Raw genomic sequence first — 21,182 nt, 5'->3', positions numbered from 1 at the left:
GACTGCAAAATAGACACTAATAAAAATACTGCCAAAGTTTGATGAGACTCACTGTAACCACAGTGTATTGCAGGAAACCACAATGATTGTCTTGGTGTGTTTCTTGGAGAAACTGAGTTTCAGGTTGCTCAGTCTCACATTATCAAGACAGTTTTCAACATTTAAAACAAAAAACAATCATCACTGATTTAGAATTGTTTCACATGAACTCATCAAAATAACTACATCAAAAATTATAATATTCCAAACTATTGTTAATTTGTAATCAAATTTCTTATTATACATATGGCATAAAGAAAGAATGAATGAAATGTAATATCCACAACATATTTTAGTAATAACAAGCCATTAGCAACACATATTTCAAATCCCTGATACAATGTGTCCTCAGAATCATTTCTACATATTTACAAACACAAATAATCTATAATTATTGTCTTGTAACAGAAGAGGTCTGCACATGACTTTGTGCCTTCACCCCAAAAAGAACACAAAAGACCATCCTCATTCTGGTTCAGTAGCATCAGTCTTTTCCTCTGTACGTGATATTTGTGAAGGTAGAGGTGGCTCCTTTGTAGAGAGGATTGTGCCCCTGTTTATGAAATACACAGGAAAAAGGAAAAGAAAGAAATAGCGCTTACTCTTTCATGCATTTTCCAAATACAAAATAAAAGGCTATCAAAAGTCATATAAAGTATGTCCACAGTTTTTGTTTTCCAACAGAGAAGGAATGTCACAAATCTGATCCAGAGTTAAATTAAAAGTTGGAGCAGTCTTGGCTTTCCAACACATTTATTTTATTTTATTTATTTTTGCCAAATAAGTAATCATAATAACTTTTTTGCTGACATATTTTGATTTGGCATAGAATTTAATACAAGAGAATTTCAGTATCTAGTAAAAATTGTGTGACGTTAGTGACCTCCCACTTTGAGAAAAGATGTGTCAAATTGCTTTGCTGCCTCACACCTCAGATACTGGAAGATTTTCTCATAGCAAACCTGTGCATTCTGACTTGTGTGAGATATGAATGAATTTGAAATGAGCTGTTTAATTCTGTTGCTACTAATAGAAAGTGAGTTACAAATATATTTAGTGTCTCACCCAAGTACACTTTGACATGTTGAGATTTGAACCTTCAACCTTTCGGTTGGGAGACGACTGCTATACCCACCGCACTGTTGCCTCCCCTCATGTCAACCATCCTTTCCTGGACTCTACTCAGATGCATATATTACCTTGGATATGTGGGTTATGTTTTCACTTCTGTTACTCACCAAGCACCTTAAAACTACTGTGATTGTGGTTTCAGGCCACCAGGATTTAGGTGTGTTATTAAGCCCATAAAGAGGCTTATCACCAGTAAATGTTAATTAGCATGAGCTAATTTAAGCCAACCCTTCCATTGGCTGGCTTTTGTTCTGCTCGGAGTAACAGCATGCCACACTAATAATAAGAAAACATATTCAGAAAAAGAGAGCAAGAGACATTGTGTGTGGTAGTTTGTGTGTGTATATGAAGATGTAGGCATATTTGTGTGCTTAAAATTAATGCCAGTGCAACATTGGTGGTTTCCGTGTACACTATTTCAGAGTATGTTCCACCCATGTCACCCTGATACTATATTTACTGACCGTGTCCCACTTTGCACGAGCACGTTCTTCTTCAAATTTGGCGAACTCCCGTCTGTCGTGGATGGTGACCAGCAGCTTCCAGATAAGCAGAGCCACCAGGCCAAGGAACAAGATGGCTCCTGCCACTGACAGAAGCACCACCAAAATGTCTGGACCCTTGGGGCAGTCTGAATGGAAGAGATAGTGGAGTAACATGGACACATACTGTAGGAGGAGATAAGCCAGAAGTCAGGCCAGAGGAAGTCTGATTTTATAACACAGCTTCCGCCCTGTCTCATCCTTCACTCACATAGATGCTGCTGCTTTTGCTGCAACTCACTCCTCTACTAAATGTTATGACTTTTCAGATTCAGGAAAGTACCACTGAAATACAGAGAACAGTACTAATACACATGGCACGTAACCAGATAGTGTGGTTCCTTCTAGCATGTGAATTACAATCTGTGAAGCATAACAGTGTTTAACAAAAGGTAATGGGAGTTTTAAGTCACAGACAGGAAGATGGTTTCAAGTGGAAAATAGTAACCTCACACAAGATATTACCAATCTGTGGGGTGTAATGGGAAAGTAATATTACAAGTGGTGTAACTAGTTATTTTTTGACAAGGATTAATAAGTAAAGTAATAACATAAATTTTTGAAAAGAGTAACAAGTAATATATTACATTTTTTGAGTAATGAAGACAACATGGTCATTAACATGAAGCCTTACAGCACAACATTGGATTAACATGTCACTTTTCCCATTATTAACTGTTCTTCTTGAGGATATGCAGAGTCAGCAGCTTCCTTGAGGGGCAGAGCAGCTGTTTATGGCCTTCTTTGACACAACAGGGTGTACTATGTTCAAGGCAAGTTTTGGGTTTCTTCCCTGCTACCCAGTTATGCTTAAATTAAACACACACGTCCATTAAAAGCAGACTCGGGGACAGACTTTCTCTTTGGGCACTGGTGGTATTTAGAGGCTATTTTACTACCCACACTCTCTATTTGGCCACTTATCAAGCAGAAGAAGTGTTAGCAGCAAAATGATAACCTGTACCTAGGTGAAGAAAAACACACTGATTTCACAAGGCAATGAAGTTTGCTAGAACGAATATACGGTACTGTAGGTTATTGATGCATTAATGGTGGTAGATTTTGTTATCAGTTCAGTATAAACATTTTGTCATTGTGTCTTCCTTCATCTCTTTCACATATATTATTGTCCATATTTAGTCCTTGTTTGTTTGCTGTTTGGTTCTTGACCAGTAGTGTAGTTTTTTAACAGAACCTTTTGCTGGACAGAGCTGCCTGGTGCAGCTAAAAACAAGAGCACTCAGAGAGCGCATGTACCTCCACCAAGAAAACAACATTCACTCATGCAAACAGGTCCCTTGTGAAATATTAGATTCAGAACAACACAAAATGTGTCATAAAATCCCTGACCTAGATTGGATGCAGATCATTTTTTAAGGAATGATAGGCAGTTACACTGTGCATTTTACCTGAACATTTCAGGATTTATTTTCATTATAGGCCACGTTATGGCAGAAAATATGCATTAAATGCATTCAATGTTAACTTTAAATGGCTATGATCAGATCCAATATCCAGATCGGATCCAGATGAAATTTGGTCTGGTGATAGACATTGCCGCCCTAAATGTTTGTGTCAAATTTCAAATTAAAATGATTTTGATAACTTTTGATGACAATATTTTTTTAAATTTTGCCCCATGTTAAAGATGGGGAATTTTTGTGTGTGTATGAGGGGTTTTTTCATTATTTTTTGTGACCTTGAAATTTAACTTTTGTCTGTACCAAGTATGGTGATGATCCATCTGGCCATTTGTCCGTAATCCTGCTAACCAACACACACACACACACACACACACACAGAACCAAAAACATAACTTTCTTGGCAGTGGTAATGAGTTTGTTGAGACCAGTGAGGATGAAATTGTAAAGCTGTGGACCGTGAAACAAAAACAATGAGCTGTAGAGATAAAAGGAACTGCAGAGTGGATGACTGACATTAGAAGTAATAATCTGATCCTTTATTATAATCAAAAATACTTGTTTGTTAGGTCAGGTGTCCACTTAGAATGGGCCTCACTTACCTGGCTCTTTGATGAGAAACAAGATCAACTTGCCACTGGCATCCTTATCGTATTGGAAATGCTCCACGCAATCATCTTCATCTTTGTAAGTGCAGTTCACAGCATTTGTGTCGTTGAGTACTGCACAAAAACAAAAATAGAAAATGGTTCATCAGTCAAGACGTTTCTCTTTTTCTGTTTTTGGAGCAATGGAGACTTTAAAAAGCCTTTTGACCCTTTGCACTGTAACTGTATAAAAGCCTACCTTGATGTCTATAAATCATCTTTGTTAAACCTTTTAAACACTTTGCAGTACACCTACCATTCACATTATCATTTAAAAGGCATTTTTTTGGATAATAACCATTCACTTTCCAACAGACGCTCTTTATAAACGATTTCGAAGCTGTAACTGATGGCTTTACCAAAGATCCATGAAAAGAAAAAACAGGACTATAATTAATGATTTACCACCATTTATGCAGACATGGTGGCTTTGACCTCTTGTGAATCTATGAAGCATTAGTAAGTGATTGTGTAGCCATTAAAATGCTATTAGTTAACCATTTGTAAAGAGTATCCTTGACCACAGTTGTCCACCCCTGGTTTAAAGTGTACTTTTGGCTGGAAAAGGCTGGAGTCTGGTCAGCTGTGGGTCTCACCTAATTCATCTACAAGTTCAATCTCGTCCTTGCAGATTCGAAAGCAGGTGTTGTCCTCAAACAGCTTGCCCCTCTTGAAGTGCTTACACTCCACACATTCCCTTAAAGAATAAAAACATAAACCAGCTCACCATCTCATTTCAAGTAACATTTTGGACACCAAACATGACAACTGTTTGTGCAAGATGATCCGAATATCCACTCACTTCTTCATGGTACAGGCACCAGGGCAGGTGGGGCACTTGTCACACGTGGTCCCGTAGGCACCAGGCTGGGTGCACTCACAGGCCCCACACACACACTGACCCCTCCCACTGCACAGCAAGCCCAGGTGTGACATACAGGTGTCAGTACGTCTGGAGCAGTTACAGTTCTCACCCTCCCAGTCCGGTGCACACTGGCAGGAACCACAGTTACAGACACCATGGCCTGTGAGGGAAGAAAGGAGAGGGATTAAAAAAGAGAAACAGAGAGGTAAAATCACATCCAATTACAATTTAAATATTTATGTTCCCAGCATTCACTCCTAAATGTTCTGTTATTGATATTTGGTATGGCATTGTTCATAATGATATATTTATTACTGCAACTTGGGATTTAAATTTAAGATCAGGTTGTGCAGGTTTGAAAAGCAAAGGCTTACACAACGCCAGTATGTGGTAATAAACCCAACAAAATGTCAGTGGGGTTGAGGAGGTTAATGAATTCTCTGACAAAGCTACACTCATGCTGTTGTTTGTATGACTTTACACAAACAGATGAAGGAAGAAGAAGAGGTAGGACATAAACAAAAAATCAGGACAATATGACCAAGTGAAAGTCTGCGTGAAAATAAGGGTGTGGTGGGAGTTGGACAAGAGGGTGGAAAAAGGTGGGACTGCTTAGTGGTCGACATGACTGTAGATTCAGTTATTGTGCATGATTGTTTTAAATAGTGTGAGATTGATGTATTCAGTATCAGCCTGCTCAAAGCCTTCATTAAAGCTATGATGTTTTTATAAAATGAAATGTATGGTAATTCCAAATCTTCATGTGTTTATAGCTTCATCATTTTATGAAATAGAAGTATTATGTATAATTTTATGTGTATTTCTCCAAAATTCTGACTAAAACATGGAGTGTCTTGGGAAATTTTTGGAACTCCACTAGAATGTTTAATAAAGTTCTGTGGGTTTAAACAACTTTTGCACAGTCAGTATGGCATTGAAATGACTGACCACTACGTGTTAAGAGGTTATGAGTGCATTTACCAGAACCCTTAGTCATACTCCCCCATATTTCACTGTTTCCTCCTAGTTTAAGGAATACCCAGCTTTAATACTCAAAAGGTGATGTTGGTCTTGTCCAAAATCAGCTGGCATGTAGTGGTGCCATGTTTTAATCCACCTGTAACAATGTGTTTCCAGCCATGCCATTCCAAAAGTTACAAAGGAAAATTCTCAGTAGTGAAAAGTGAAATTTACTTTTTGCTAAGGTATTTAGTGGTTTTGTAAGTCTGTATTAGTAAGTCGTGATTCTGCAACTGCTGGAGACCTACAGTTACATTGTAAAAACAGAAAAGCCGGGAAAAGTTTAAATTTAAGGCAAAAATTCCTTTCAGCATTTGACTTTATCCAATTTTGACTGTTAATCTGCTGTATTTTTCCTAAAAGTGGGTATGTTGATTCTATAGCTAGTGCTAATTTCTCTATCTGCTGTAACCACTTGAAAATCTTGGTTTTTGTTCTTCATTACAGCTTTTCTATATATCCTAATCCTAATTCTGTTGAGAGAACATCTTCCTGAAACAACTTCCATTATGTAAGCTGCAAAAATTACATGCAAATAAGTTTAGAACATTTCTAAACAACTGAATTTGATGAGTTGAGTAAACAGTCCGTGCATGTCATTGTGTATCTGTGGTGTTTGGATGATGTTTATTTTTGGCTGTGTGACTCGGTGCTTGTTTGAGTGAACTTGTGAACACTCATCTGCTGTTATTCCTTGTTATCTATGTGTGTACAGTAAAGTGTACAGTGTAAAGTAAGGGGTGTGCATGCCAATAAGAGAATGACAATACAGAAAACACTGTGGCCTATCACTGCAAAACATTGTCCAGATAAACAATGAGACGGGAAGCTGCTTGGATTGCTCTGAATGGGTAAAAGATGATCCATGAACACACTGTCATTACACTTGACCACAGGGCCACTGGCCTTCAGTTAGATTCTGAGGGGGAGGAAGAACGATTCCTGCACAAAGTAAGGTATTTCATAACAACAGCAGACCATGTTTTTCTCACACAACATTCCCAGTCTTCTCCCACATGGCCCTTTCTTGACCAAACATGGGTTTATTTTTAGCCTTATTACATCAAACCATTCATTTAGTAAGCAGAAAGGTATTTTCATGGTCATCTATGGTCTTTGGGGGATACAACAAAATGTAAGAGCAGCAGGGGTTGGTGCAAGGGTGGGTGCTGTTGGTTTTTTTTGGGGAGGGGGGTGAATATGAGTATGATGTAGATCTAACAATGTGATGAAGCTCAAGGCAAAAAAACAATTAAATCAGACTCCTTTTAGAAGAAACCTGACAGCATGGCTATACATGGTCTAATGCCTAAGCAGCAAACCCTAGATTGAAAAACTCCTGATTAGATATACATGTCCTCCAGGTAGCAACATGTGTTTTGACTTGATTGTGACATAGTGTCTCTACCGCTGAACTTGAAAAAAGCTTTCTTTGTGCATGAATCATGTTGAACTCTGTGGCAAAAAAGCTTGGCCTAGCCTACACACACATACAACCTGAGCTCACGCACTCATAATGCAAACACACCACACCATATGTTTATTGTGAATGGAGCCCATATCCTGGGCAGAAGGGAGTGTTGTTATTGTATGTAATTCTTCCCAGATGAAGGGGAGGCAAGTCAGTGTGGTGAAGGAGACTGCCAGCCCTGACTGAAACTGAAACTTTACCACAATAAGATTGTGGGCCATTTTAACCTCAGCCATCTATATATCATACATGTCATTGTATCAACGTTCCAACTTCTCCTTTGTGTTTTCTCTGTTCTGTGTCTTGCAAATTTAATGTCTTCAGATTTTAGACAGTTGATCAGACAAAACAAACCATTTGAAGATGTCACCTTTGAGTCAAGGAAATTTTTTATAGTGGCCAATTAAATTTCAGTCAGCTGACAAATCTAATCATCTTATTGTTTCAACCCTGCTCACTGAACTTAAAATGCTGCCAGTCAAACACACAAGAACAACAATGTAAACATCTTTTTCACTTTAACTCATACAATCTTACCTGAGCACAGCTCCCCTTTGTAGCGCAAGCAGTTGAAGTCATCACACTCGCACAGCTTGCCCCACACTTTTCCAAGGTCTCTGCTATGGCACACACACTGGCCACACAGACAGTCTCCGCGGTCGCTGCAGATGGCAGACTGGGGCCCCCCAGAGCCTGTGGGTCCACTGCAGCGGTCCTGCTCTGTGGGTCTATAGTCACCCTCTGCACACTCACAGTGAGGTCCTAAGCGACCCGGATGGCACAGGCAGATGCCACACTCGAAGGTACCGTTGCCATGGTTACACTTTGGGCTATCGGTCTGGGCTTTGGTCTGGCACTTGCAGTCACACTCAAAGGTGACAGTGATGGAGAGGGAGTCCTTGAAGCCCACAGGCTTAATGATGAAGGTTTTCCTCTTTTGTTTGGGGCAACCCCGAGCTCGGGCCTCCACACTGAAAGAGACCTGAATGAGAGGAGGGAAATGAAAGTGTAACAAGTCATATCTGGGATGAAAGTATGTGGTTCACATGTTTACACTCACATATACTGTACTCTCATACACAGACACACTTTGTAAAGCCAGTCATGCTTCTATATCCCTATGGCACGGATTACTTCACATGAACCAGCACTTTAATGGTTCATTTAATGTTCATGTTTGGTAAATTTCATTCATTATCTAATTACTGTCAGCAGAAAGAGCACAGTGATGTGAATGTCTCCATATGTACTTGGTTAATGTAATTGATTCATTCAGCATTACATCCAAATCTGGTAAATGTCCAAGAATGGGAAGTTACTACATCTGGAGAGACAGCCATATATGGAAAAAATAAAAGGAGCTCATGCAGAGAGAGAAAGAAATGTGTGGAGGTTAAAAAATGTCACCTGGAGTGAGAAGAAAACAAAGGAAAGAGCCAAAAAAGGCTGTGATAAATAAAAAATGCAAAAGACGGATGGAGAGAACTATATAAGCAGCCAATTTCTCCAAGTAGAGTTGGCAGCAGAGGGATGGAAAGACATGAAGACACTAACTGAGAGAGACAGTTCTGATCCACTATTTCCATTTTTTGTAAAGGGGAAAATCCAACTTTAAAAGCATGTCAATAGAAGCAAGACAGGAAATGGAAAAAGACAGAAAAGAAGATGAAAAATAGTACATGGAAGTAAGTAACATGTTATTTTTGCAATGAAGACATGATTAAGCCACTAGTCTCTTGGCTGATAGAAAACTATCACCGTACTGTGTTAATACAGTAGCCCATGTAATTGTTTCTAGTGAAATTTATACAGTAAAGTTTAATTTTTTATTTAACTTTTGTATCAATGGGCTTACTAGTCTTGTTACACCACATGTAAATCATTTCTAACTGATACATCCCTAACAAAGAAGATGACCTGTGAAGATTTGTTTCTTATAAAAACCTGTTTTTGAAAGCTGAATATGAATCATCTTGTTGAGAGGAAACCTTTTGCTAATGTACCTCCTTAGTCTGACAAAAATAATTACCAAGATATAAATGGGAAGAAGTTTACAAAAACAAAAAGACAGTAGTAAATACAGATCATTCCGACTATTTTCGGTGACTGACCGTGTCTCCTATTTTGAGCCCAGAGCAGGATTTAAGGCCAGGGATGAGCTCTCCGTTCAGACAGGTGGCATTAAAAGACAGGGACAGCTCCTCTGGGACACCTTGAAGCTCCAGCTCCACCTTGGAACGGATTTTCTGAAAACACAGACAAAGAAGAACAGTAGGAAAAAAAAAATCACATCCTAGGTTTAAATTTAGCTTATTACAGGTAAAAAAAAAAGTTGGTTAAAACCTAATATCAATAAATTATAATGTTATTATTATAAGAAGATCTTTTTTCCTTTCCAATTACATGTAAATGGTAAATGGTAAATGGACTGTATTTTATATAGCGCTTTCTCACAGTGTGTTGCACTGGCCAAAGCGCTTTACAGAGATGATACACCATTCACCCATTCACACACAACATTCACACACTGATGACGACAAGCTGCCATGCACCGGCGCTAGTCAAGCCACCAGGAGCAATTCGGGGTTCAGTGTCTTGCTCAGGGACACTTAGGCATGCGGGGAGACCGGGAGTCGAACCACCAACTTGCTGGTCAGGAGACGACTGCCCTACCTCATGAGCCACAGCCACCTACCCATGTAGGCCTAGGTGTTTTGTTTTTTGGGGTGTAGAGACAAAAGTCCACACTTTAGCCCACACGCCTGTATGTGCTCCTGGACAAACATGACAAAGTTACAGCCAGGATTCAGGCTAAAATCAGTTTTCAGCATTTTCGCTTTCACTTGCATAACAAACCCAAACAGAACATAAACACTGAAACACAGCCAGACGTCTCCTACATTGGGTGAGCTTCACACTTTGGCCATGGTGGAATTTCTGCTAAGACACTGGCTTGAGTGTGCATGACTCAGACACTGTGGGTGTGTGCATCAACAGACACAAGTCATCCCCTCAGCCAAGGGTGTGTGTGTGTGTGTGTGTGTGTGTGTGTGTGTGTGTGTAACACTTACAGCATAGGCCTTCGATATGAGCTCGATAATGTTGCTTGAGTCAATAGACAGTGTTCCTACTGCTGTGCCAGGAATCAGTTCACTGTACTTCTACAAGACAAAGAGACAAACTGTAGGATTGTTGTCATTCTACACAGTCAGAGAAAATATTATATTCATTGATGTATCGTCAGTTATAAATACAGTCATGGCCAAAAATAATGGCACACCTGCATTTCTGTCAGATAATGCACCACTTGTGCACTCAGAAATTCTTTGGTATTGTCATCTTTATTTCTTTCGTTTGCATTGGAACAACACAAAATCATCAGAAATAGTTGTATTTCAAGCATATGGTGCTTCTTTAATTTCTAATGAAACTCACCTGTAGCAGTCTACAGATACTGGCAACATAGAAATCACACTTGCAACCAGTTAAAATGGACAATACCAAAGAATTTGTGATTGCAACAGTTTTCTGGGAGAAGTGGTGCGTTATGTGACAGAAACGCAGGAGTGCTAATATACTGTATATAATACACCCTTTAAGACCTAATAAATATTGTAAACCATGTGAAAATTAGCTATTACACTCCTCCAAATGGGTCGAAAATGTCAAATTCACCTTACATGATGAATAAATGTCCATATATTTCCATTTTTGATGATAACATGATGCCCTAATTCGTGTGTACCCAGAGTTCTTTAATCCTCGACTTCCATAACACACACAATGATACTCACTTCTCTAATTGTCTGCAATTCCTGTGAATAGACCCTTTAGTTGCAACAGTGTTTGCAATTTGGGCAAAAGTGAGTTTGTATTTTGCCGTGTCTGAACAGTGTTTAGTAGTGATTATTTGTGGATTTCCATTCTTCCAGTGCAGGATCCAAGAATCTCTGATTAAAGCCAGTGAGGTTTGCGGGGCTTACCTAAAACACTAGAGTGTATTCAAGACAAGATGATTACAGTCTGTCATCTTCTCAGCTTCAGTTTAAAAACATTCATTTATATGTTTTGCTTTTTTTAGAATTGGTCCCTGCATATTCACTATGTCTAAGTCTTGATCTGAACTTGGACAGAACAAAATACTGCGCATGCTCAGCGCCACCTGCAGAGTTCCCTACCTGGTACAGAGGAACCACAGATTCGTTTACAGCAAAGATGAGGTTGATGTTGTTCTCTGACATCTTCTCTGTGATCAGAGCAAGAGATGGGTAATCCTGTGGGGGCAAACAGGACAGCGTGGTTAGCACATGCACACAGAAACAATGAACTGTTCCTTTTCATACTTTTACAGTGACATATTTTAAGTATTTCATTCTCTCTGTTTCTCCCTCATGCTGCCTCTCTACTGTCTGCATACCAAACACACAGCAGTACACACAAACCATGGTGGTAGACATGCTGTAAATGTTGTCAGAGTTGAGGTGGCACTGCCCATCGTTGGGCTGCACGATTCCTGCCAGGCGACCGTCAAGAGCCAGGTGCGTCTTAGCATCAGACGTAAAGATCAGAAGGTGAGAGGCACCTGGGCGCCAACCGATCCGATCCTAGTCTCGATCAAACCATGTCAAAAAAACAAAACTGTTACTAGTCATTGAAATCTTCAAAAACACATTTCCAGTTTGGTGGACACCTTCATCAATAGAAAAAAAAAATCAGTTATTTAATGTTTATGGGTGTGTATGTGTGTGACAAAAAAAGTAATGAGTTATGGGACAACAGGTGTGTATGCACATGCACTCTGCCTCTCCACCTTGCACACAGCAGCCTGGATGATGGCATCAAAGCCTCCCTCTGGGGAATCTCGGTTCCTGGACACTATCTGCTTCTTCACTTCCTCCGTGAAGCGTCCCACTTCCTCCGTCAGAGATAGAACGTGTTTGTAGCCAAACTGGGGCAGACAGGTCTTGTTAATGCTGTCAATCAAACAGAGATCAGCTGATCAGAAGAACTGCTGTTCAATAATGATTTTTTTCATATATCACTTTATATGCTACTATAAAAATGGTGACCTCGTTATTGACATAAATGGTCAGAAGTGGATTTTTCTGAAATTTTAATGTTTTGTTAGTTGCATTCAGTTATATTCCAGAAGACAGTTTGACATGACAGCCTTTGTGCCATATTTCACTCGGCCCTACTTCCTCTTATGGCATTAAGGAACAAGACTATGAGTCTACAAACTGTGTGATGCTGTACTTAGACACAAACCTAAGCTAAGCACTATAAAATGTGTTTGTTTCCTCGATGACTGTCTTAGTTTAGCATGGTGCTAAACAGCACTAAACAGAAAGTACAACTGAGGCTAATGAAGAAGTTAATGGTTTATATCAAATCTACAAATGTTAATCTGGAAGTGGCACTAAAGGAAAAGCCAGAGGAACACCGGAGTTATTAGACTAGATCGTTTGAGAAGTAGATGTTGAGATATTTCACAGTATAAGTGAAACATTTGACCTTCTGGTGATGCTAGATGAAAGGTCCAAGGATCATCAAAGCCAGTAGGATTCAACTGGAGAGGACCGTCAATGTCTGTATCAAATTTCAAGGTAATCCACCAAATAAATATTGAGATATTCCAGTCTGGACCAAAGTGGACCGACTGACATTGACACAAAGCACATTATGGGTAGAGCTGTTTCTTCTGTTCATCATTTGGTTAAAAACATTCTCTTCTGCCAGTGGACCCCTCTTTCTCTTTGTATTTTGCACCACTAAACTGAAATTCTCCACTTATCTTATCACTTGTCCAAACATTCCTGGAGGCTAGATCACACCAGACTGTGTGTAAGAGGGGAACATAAATGACCATAAGAAACTGGAACCCACCAAATCCACCAGAGAGTAGCTCAGCTTGCACTGGGACACTCCTACTTTCTGAGTAGATTGCCTGCACTGATTCACAGCAGCTGACCAAGCACTAAGGAGCCACTGTAAGCTTTTAACAAGTGCTGTGACTCTGACCCTGAGCAACACTGTGTTTAAAGGTGTCCTCACATAAATGACATCATCTGCATAATGAAGCTGCTTCCCAGATGCAGACATAAACAACCTCTGAAATCAACACCACTGGGTATGTAGCCACTAAAATAGTCTTTCCATTACAAAGTGGTCTGGATTCAGTTTAGCTACTTATGTACAGACAAGTAAACATGTTAACCTCCTCTATAACTGTATGTTAAATATGAACCTAGAGGAGAGTTAGCTGAGCTTAGCATAAAGACTAATTTGATAAAAATGGCCTTGTGTCTAAAAATACAAACACTTCTAACAATCAGTAATTAAAATGTTATATCTTGTTTGTTTAATCTGTGCAGCAGCAGCAGGTTTTACGTTTCCCCCTGCTAAGGTCAGCGTATTTCCCACAGTTACATTTTGAACTTATGTCTCTAAAGCAGAAGACATATGCAACTATGTTTAAAATGCTGATCAACATGAATTCATTCAGAAACCAATAACGAGGAATTTAAGTTCACAATTTGACAGTGGTTGTCACAAAATTGCAGGACCCCACTGTATTGTCCAAGATGGAAAAATAATACACTCTTGATAAAAAATAATGCAAGAGGACAGCGTGGCATCGATCATGCTGACATATTCTCACTTTCCCTGTACCTGTAGCAAGGGTTCTTCAAAGCCTCTTTGGGGGAGATGAACATATACGGTGAGAGCGGCTTGTCCACAAAAGCCCCAAATCCCATGCGGAGGTTGCTGGTGGTGCTACTCATGGCCTCCGCAAGACCTTTGCCCAACGTCCTCAGAACGAAGAGGTCGTCATCCATGGAGTAGGAGAGGTCCATTAGGTAGTAGAGATCCACGGGGTAGTCGTCTACCTGACGCACCTCCACTGTGAAACGCTGAGCATCGTCTGGGATATGTGATAGATACCTTTTTTATAGCTTTATGTTTTTTGTGTGCATCTTTTCAAACACTCAGTGATAATACTACACTTCTTTACTTCTTTCTTGTGTGACTTCCCTCTGAATGAAAGCATTTCTCTTCTTGCCATTATGTTAGAATCTTTATTTAGGTCATAGATATAAAAACCACAAACTGAGAAGAAGCAGCTCACCTGGTCTCAAGATGATGTGGAGATTTTGGGGCTTGATCTGGGTGACATCTTGTGTGGCCCCTGCTGCCTTGTTGCTGAGGGGCCGGTCTTCAATCACCTGCATTTTGCTGCTTGGAGACTCTAGAGCTGACGGAGCACAGCCCGCTGCCACCAGGTTACTCTCCAGGTCGCAGCGGGACAAGCTGGCACCTCCCTGGCCAAAGTTCTGACAGAAGAGGCACAAAATCTAATGCAGAAGAGCAGGCAATTTCCAGGAACCTTCACATTTGTTTGGAAGTTCTTTAATTTATTAAAATGTAATCCAATAGTTGTTTATTTACAGAATTCCTATCTGTAATAAAGCTTGGTTGAGAGAAAAGGGCATATTGTATTCATTTAAAGGTTAAATGATAATGGGGATGACTAAGTCAAGAAACAGCCCAACAATATGTTACTTAAAAAAACATTTCCTGGAGTGACAAAGCAATTCGACATCTCTCCAACAAACCTGCACCTCAAATTTAAGTGAAACATCCTATCAGAACACCCTCAAACAGTTAAACTAATTCTTCTGAACACCATCTTTCAGGCTGAAGTCATCCTGAGAAAATTTTGTTCACTCCTAAGCTGAATTTGAAACAGAAAATATGACTATATCCAGATGTGGTTACAGGATTTAAGTCACTATGAATTAAATCAAAACCTAGACAGATGTTAGTACAAAGATCAAAGGGTTAACGTGTTCTTTTACTTTTCACCTGAAACTATCTGATGTCCTCATAGCTCAGCCAGTCTACCTGGCTGATGAGGAGATCTGTACCACCCTGCACCAGCTTGGCTGGCAGACTGCCTAAATGAAGTGAAGTGGAAAAGCAACCCACCTCCTGGAGGCACCACGCACAGCTGGGGTGCACAGCCAGACATTGCTTGCAGGTGCTGGCCCCTCTGGTGGTACACACATTTGAACCTGTGACAAAAGAAGAATGAGTTTTCAAAAATTCTTTATTAGTAATGTTCAACTCCAATGTGGAAAAAAATATGATTGTTAACTATAGAAATTCTTATAACATATAGAAAATCCATGTAACTGCACAGGAAACTCAACTTTTAGATGCGGCATCAGAATACTGGTTTATTTTCTAGTAAAAGGTTGAAGCCAAAAGAAAGATTCCCCTTCTGTTTCCTTGCATGGGGATATTTACATGCACATCGAGAGCCGTTGTACCAGAGTCAAATTCTTTGTGTTCAACACACCTAGCCAATAAAGTTGATTCTGATTCTGAACAAGTTAAACATACAGTTTTTTTGTTTGTTTGATTCTTAAGAAAATTACATTTTTAGACCTGCATCTGATGCAGTGATACCAATCTGAGAGGAATTTCATGTGTTGGTTATAAATTGGTGGAAAGTAGTCAGGTATTGTATGTAAAACAATTTTAAGGTACTTTACTATTTCATTATCCTTTATAATGAAGTAGCCTCACCGGACTTGCTGACTGTGTACAACTAGTTCCACTCTGACCAGCTACAAGATATTATGTATTCATTCATGCATTCACACATTATTCATGTGACTATGGTTGATCTGAGCTGCTTACTTTAAATACATTTAGATACTAACACTTTTGTATTTTACTTAAGAAAACATTTAAATGCACGAGTTCTGTTTGTAATGGAAAGGTTTTTTAAAAAAAAATTTTTATTGCTGTATTGGTACTTTTACTTAGGCTAAAGGACATGAATGTTTGTTCCAAAATGATGCAGGCCTATATGTTGCAAACTAAACGCATCGTCACGCTAAGCTGGACGTTTGTCGGACAAACGCATTCTGTCTCTTTTGAAAGGAATTTCAGAACATAATTTTAAAGTCTTATGTTGTTGAACACTTGCTTCAAATGCATTGTGCTGGGACAGCATAATGCTTCTTTCACTGCGACATACTCTTGGCTACATAGGCACAAATATAAAAACAGCAGAATAATAAAGTTATAACTCACCGCAACCTTGTTTTATTCCACTAAAGATCAAAACGCCAATCCATAGTATCCTCTGCGCCGGAACAGCACCCATCCTGGTGCGCGCACTCTGTGAAATAAGGGGCTGCCAGTGAGCTGCGGTGTGAGTGCAACCAGCAAAGACCAAGAAAAAAAAACTTTCATATGTAATCGACGCAATTCCAAATACAGTCAAATGCCTAAAAGCCGCCCTCCTACTTCCCTTCCTTTCATTATTACAATATTAAAAGTAGTGGGTGGGAAACGCGCAGCGCCCACAGAGGTGTGTTGGGTGGTTTTATTTTGGTGAGCAGGTCTGATACACTTTAGTATACCAGCTGGGACCTTGTTGTGTTTAAAAGTTTGTTTTACTGAATATCGCACAGGGTGCAATAATGCAATATCTAAATATCATACATTTATACCAATTTCAATTAACAACCAAGACAGATTAGATGTTGTGAAAATTAAATTTCTGTATACTTTCTCAGCACTGTTAAAATAATTTTGACTTAACTGCTTAATTAAAATATGTAGGCTTTATTGTAGTGTACAAAAAGACAATAGGCATAATAGGAATAAAACACCAATCAAGCCTACATTATTTGAGATTTGCGTTAGTTTACACTGCCCTCTAGTGGACATAAATTGTAAGGTTGAGCACAACTTGGTGGGTCCAAACATTTAAGATGCAGGATTTATTAGGGGCGGGTAAGACTATTTTCTTTTATTAATGCAACACATAACAGAGTAATGACCCAAACGTATGTTGGTATAGCTAAGTTTGTTCCCATTAAATAAACATCTGGCTGCTGTTTGTAATAAAACTGTTGATTTTGGATGCCCAAAGCTTGACTGAATTTCTTTTATTTCTTGCTTTCGACACAGACTCTAAATGTGAGAACCACACTTAGTCTTTTAAAGTAAGTAAGAAAGGCACATCTGGTTTAAGAACAGGTCAGTTTATACATGAATGCGTTGGTTGAACCCTCTTACACAGTGGTGTCACAAAAGGGGCCGAAAATTAAACCACAGTCAAAGTCGCGGACCAAACAGGATTGCAGAATTGCAGTCTGTCTCTTAATTCTTTGACAATTCATTGTTTTGTTTTTTTTGGAGGCTAAATTTAGCATGTTAAGCTCCGTGTTTGGTCTTCACCGGTGACACTGCCTCAAGACACCGGGTTTTCTCCTTGAAGCAGAAACAAATATTCGCCTTCCAACCTTTCGTTAAATTCCCTTCCTTCTGTATCAAACTCTTCTTTGACATTTTGGAATTAATTGTTTTGTATTGTATTTCTCATTTCCAGTTATCGGGAAGTTGCTGATTAAATGCTGAAGGCAAAACACTGCCATCTAGTGGCGGGATGCCAATACTTCGCAGGTCCCGAAATCGACGTGCATTGTGGGAGATGTAGTTTATGATCAGTGTACATTTTCAAGTAGTATAGACTTTTATTTTAAGACAACCATACGCATTTTAAGCTTTCGAGGGCCACATAAAATGATCCGGTGGGGCGGATTCCCCCCGCGGGCCTTGAGTTTGACACATGTGATCTAACAAATATAAATACTTTTGTCTTTAAAAGAAATGACAATCACAGTCTGCGATTTTATTAGTTTATATGGCTTAATAATGCATTATTTTATACTCCAAGCACTCCTCAGACCTGTCTTCACAGTTGTTGTACCAATTATATCCACATTTTCATACAAGGAGTGATCTATAGAGCCTCTGAACGCATGTGAAGGGTGCATCAGCCTGTGAAGGGGTCAAAGTCATTCTCCTTCATGCCTTTTGGTAAGGATGATTATGAACCTAAGGACCTACTCAGTGACTGGTGCATGAGGAGCTGAGCTTGGAGGCATATGAGATGTAAACAGTGAAGCAGAAGAAACACAGTCATCAGCAGACACAATGAGGACCAGTCCACAGCAGCCTTTGTTAGCTTATCCAGAATATGATGTGTAATTGTGACACTTTGGTTTTTACCTTTGACTACATTTCTGTCTGTATCTCCCTCCCTTACACTCTCTCCTGCTTTCCTTCCATTTCTGTAAGTTGTTCCTCTTCTCTTCATCTTTTTTGATGATTCTCCTTTCTAGAGCCTCCTGTTGCTCAATTTTCCATCTGCAACTCTTGCTTCATGTTTTGCCTTTCCTTCTCTCTTTTTTGAAACTTCCACAAGACATTGCACAACTTTCTGTGAGGAAAAGGCTCCTCTTTTCTCCAGCAGGTTTGATTGACAGCACCCCATGCACACTCTGCAGTGTGTGTCTGTGTGTTTGTGGGGGGTGCATGTGTCTTGGCATCAGCCGGTGTCTTTTGGAAGTTTAATTGCAGCATTTGGTCATTCTTCTCTGAGCCATATGAGCAAGAGATTATGTTTTCTATGTGTGTGTATGAATGCTGCTTCAGGGAAACAGAACAACAAAACCAGTCCAAAGGTTGCAGAAGAGCTCTCACAGTGATTCGTCTGAGGAGTAGAGGTGCACACGTGCACACACACACAGACACACAGGGGTTGTGTGTTGACTTAAGAGTTAATGAATGGATGATTGAGGGCTGCAGGGGTTGGGGAGAGTAGTGCCATGGAAACAACCCCTCTTTCCCAGGAAGGGAGTATAGAACAAGGGTTAGAGACAAAGAAAGGGACAGAAAACGAGTGTTTCAGAGACAGAATGAAATTCTGATTGTGTGTGCAGAGAGCCGAAGGCGCTGTGAGGAAAACTATTTGAAGCAGAAGCATTCTAGGCGCCAATAAAGCAAGTAGCATGTACTTGACAAGGGCCCAGAGCAAAAGAGAGAGGGAGAGAAGCAGCTGGCGGAGGAGAGTGAGACAAAGAAGGAGCTAGGGGCTGTCCATACTTGCTCTTCAGTGTGAGGACTGTATGTGGGAGGAGGCAGAGGGAGAGGGAGGGAAGGAGAAAGAAGGGTAACAAGAAAGGAGAGAGAGAGAGACAGCAGGGAGTAAAGCAGTATGTTTGGTGTGTAAAGAGATAAATATACATCTGAGTGTGTTGCACAGTTGTAGGCATTCTCTTCACCAGCCTCCTCTCCTCTCCTCCTGTGCTGCACAACTTGGGCTGGTGGACCATGCAGCGGGGGTGGACTCTTCCCTGGCTCTGTGCTGTCCTGTCGGGATTGATGGGGCTCCCGGTGTCAGGATCAGACTTCCAGCATCACCAATACGAAGACATGGTGCGAGCCCTGTTTGCAGTGCAGAACGAGTGCCACTACATCACACGCATTTACAGCATCGGGCGCAGTATAGAGGGACGCCACCTCTACGTGCTGGAATTCAGTGATCACCCGGGAATCCACGAAGCATGTGAGTAACACCTGATTCATTGTGTGAATGTCCAGGGTGGATGGGTAGGTTACATTAACATCCTAAGTGTTTTCATTAAGCATGCTAGGGACTAGAGGGAGTTGTTCATAATAACAGACACCTAATTTCAAGCTAATATCATATTTCGTTAAATCAAAATTTAAAAGTTAGTTTATATGAGTTTTCTATATGATACCTAACATATATTCTTTCTAATGCCCCTAAGCATATAAAGCTGAAAAACAAACATAATACAGTGTTCTAGTGGTACAGCAAATGGATTTTAAATGATTATGGATTTCTAATGTCCCAGCCCTGTCACTGTCGGACCATTTTTTTTGCAGTTTGGGCTGTGGGGATTCAGAACATAGCTGGCAAGACATAGAGCAGTCTGCAGGGGGAAGATGAACTTTTTGGATTTAACTTTATGAGGCTGACTTACTGTGTGGCTTAACGGTAAAGGCGAAAAGGAGGAGTTTTCCCAAGCTGACTTTTTTTTTTTTTTTTTTTTTGGTGAAGTGTTTGTGATATACTTAACGTGAACAAGAAAAGGCAAAAGTGAAAGAACCAAGACAACATCTGTGATTCATTTATATTTTTGCCATCCAACCACTGTCAAAATGTGGGGTGTTATTCAAAGCTGAGCCGAAGACATGGGTTCACTTTGAGTCAACAAGACTTTAACCCTGAACCCACTCTAGTAAAAGATTTGCTTGTCTTTCCCTCTTTTCCTAACCACCGAATCAGCACTTCATGTGTTTATTCTGCACATTGACTGCAAATTGAAAACCATAACCTCATTATAGTTGTTTGTATTGAAAACAAGCCAAAGGGTCATTCTTTTCTAAGTGATTTTAAAAGTTTTTCCATTCTTACATTTGTAGTCACAGCTATTTGAAAAAAAAAAAAAGCTTGACAACTTAAGGGAATGCATATTTGGCTGAGGCTGAGCTTGCATTTTTTTTCTGCATTTGCACACGTAAGAGCTTCCTTCAGTAGAATAGAAGGATGTGTGCCTCTTCTGTTGCAAGGTGACCGAAGGGGAAAAACAGGAACCGGGTACTTCACGAAGGGGAGTGACATGAGGTCTTGTCTGGGTCAAGCCTCTTGCATCCTTTAGGAAGTTCATTGCTTTCACATGCTGCTGAGTTTGTGTGTGTGTGTGTGTGTGTGTGTGTGTGTGTGTTTTTAAAGCAGCATGATAGAGCCAACACTGTTGTCTGAACTTGAGGCCAGTTGGCCTTGTTAAAGAAAAAGCGATGATTTATAGTGCCAAGCTGCCATTTGGGTGCCTGAAGCAATTAGTGACATGTGTTCATAAATTTGGAAGCATGTGCTTTTCCACACAATGTCCAGCTCCCCAAACCCAGAAGTACTGTTTCAAGTGAAAAGTAGACATACAAATCATTTCAAGAACACAGGGTTATGTGCTGTGGGCATAGGGTAAAATCATAAATACTAGACAAACACCTTTCTAAAGTTACACTACCCCACTCTACAGAATTTAGTGGTAGCTCTGGGGGTCCTTAGCTCTTCCAATGCTGCAGCAGTGATTAATGAAGGGACCCTTGAAAGGAGGGAACCCTAGAAAAAAGGGGAGGCTGTTTAGATAG

The 21,182-nt window shown here is 40.0% G+C and overlaps 2 protein-coding genes across 3 annotated transcripts in view; one reads left to right on the top strand and one right to left on the bottom strand.

The window, feature by feature from the left end:
- Positions 1-197: 197 nt before the first annotated feature.
- On the bottom strand, positions 198-16,422 carry itgb3b (integrin beta 3b). Its single transcript, XM_020605366.1, has 15 exons — positions 16,242-16,422; positions 15,126-15,211; positions 14,266-14,470; positions 13,809-14,061; positions 11,947-12,109; positions 11,579-11,740; positions 11,315-11,410; positions 10,208-10,297; positions 9,248-9,382; positions 7,674-8,118; positions 4,583-4,805; positions 4,377-4,477; positions 3,736-3,855; positions 1,635-1,801; positions 198-592 (listed from the first exon to the last, which is right to left on the bottom strand). Exons 1-15 carry the CDS (start codon positions 16,312-16,314, stop codon positions 524-526), a joined length of 2,388 nt encoding a protein of 795 aa, XP_020461022.1. The 5' UTR covers positions 16,315-16,422; the 3' UTR covers positions 198-523.
- Positions 16,423-16,924: 502 nt separating this feature from the next.
- The window catches only part of cpn1 (carboxypeptidase N, polypeptide 1), a 13,588-nt gene continuing 9,330 nt past the window's right edge, over positions 16,925-21,182 (top strand). Inside the window, exons 1-2 of one of the 2 annotated variants that reach the window (XM_020605356.1) lie at positions 16,925-16,949; positions 19,341-19,569. In XM_020605356.1, coding sequence (XP_020461012.1) covers positions 19,386-19,569 — 184 coding nt within the window. In that variant the 5' untranslated portion in view covers positions 16,925-16,949; positions 19,341-19,385. Of the gene's footprint in view, positions 16,950-19,140; positions 19,570-21,182 lie in introns of those variants that run through there. The other variant, XM_020605355.1, reaches the window with a different exon arrangement.

This window comes from Monopterus albus, unplaced genomic scaffold (genome assembly GCF_001952655.1).
Source record: "Monopterus albus unplaced genomic scaffold, M_albus_1.0 scaffold69.1, whole genome shotgun sequence".
NCBI lineage: Eukaryota > Metazoa > Chordata > Actinopteri > Synbranchiformes > Synbranchidae > Monopterus > Monopterus albus.
The sequence above is the reverse complement of the archived record's forward strand: the minus strand, read 5'-3'. Positions and strand labels throughout refer to the sequence as shown.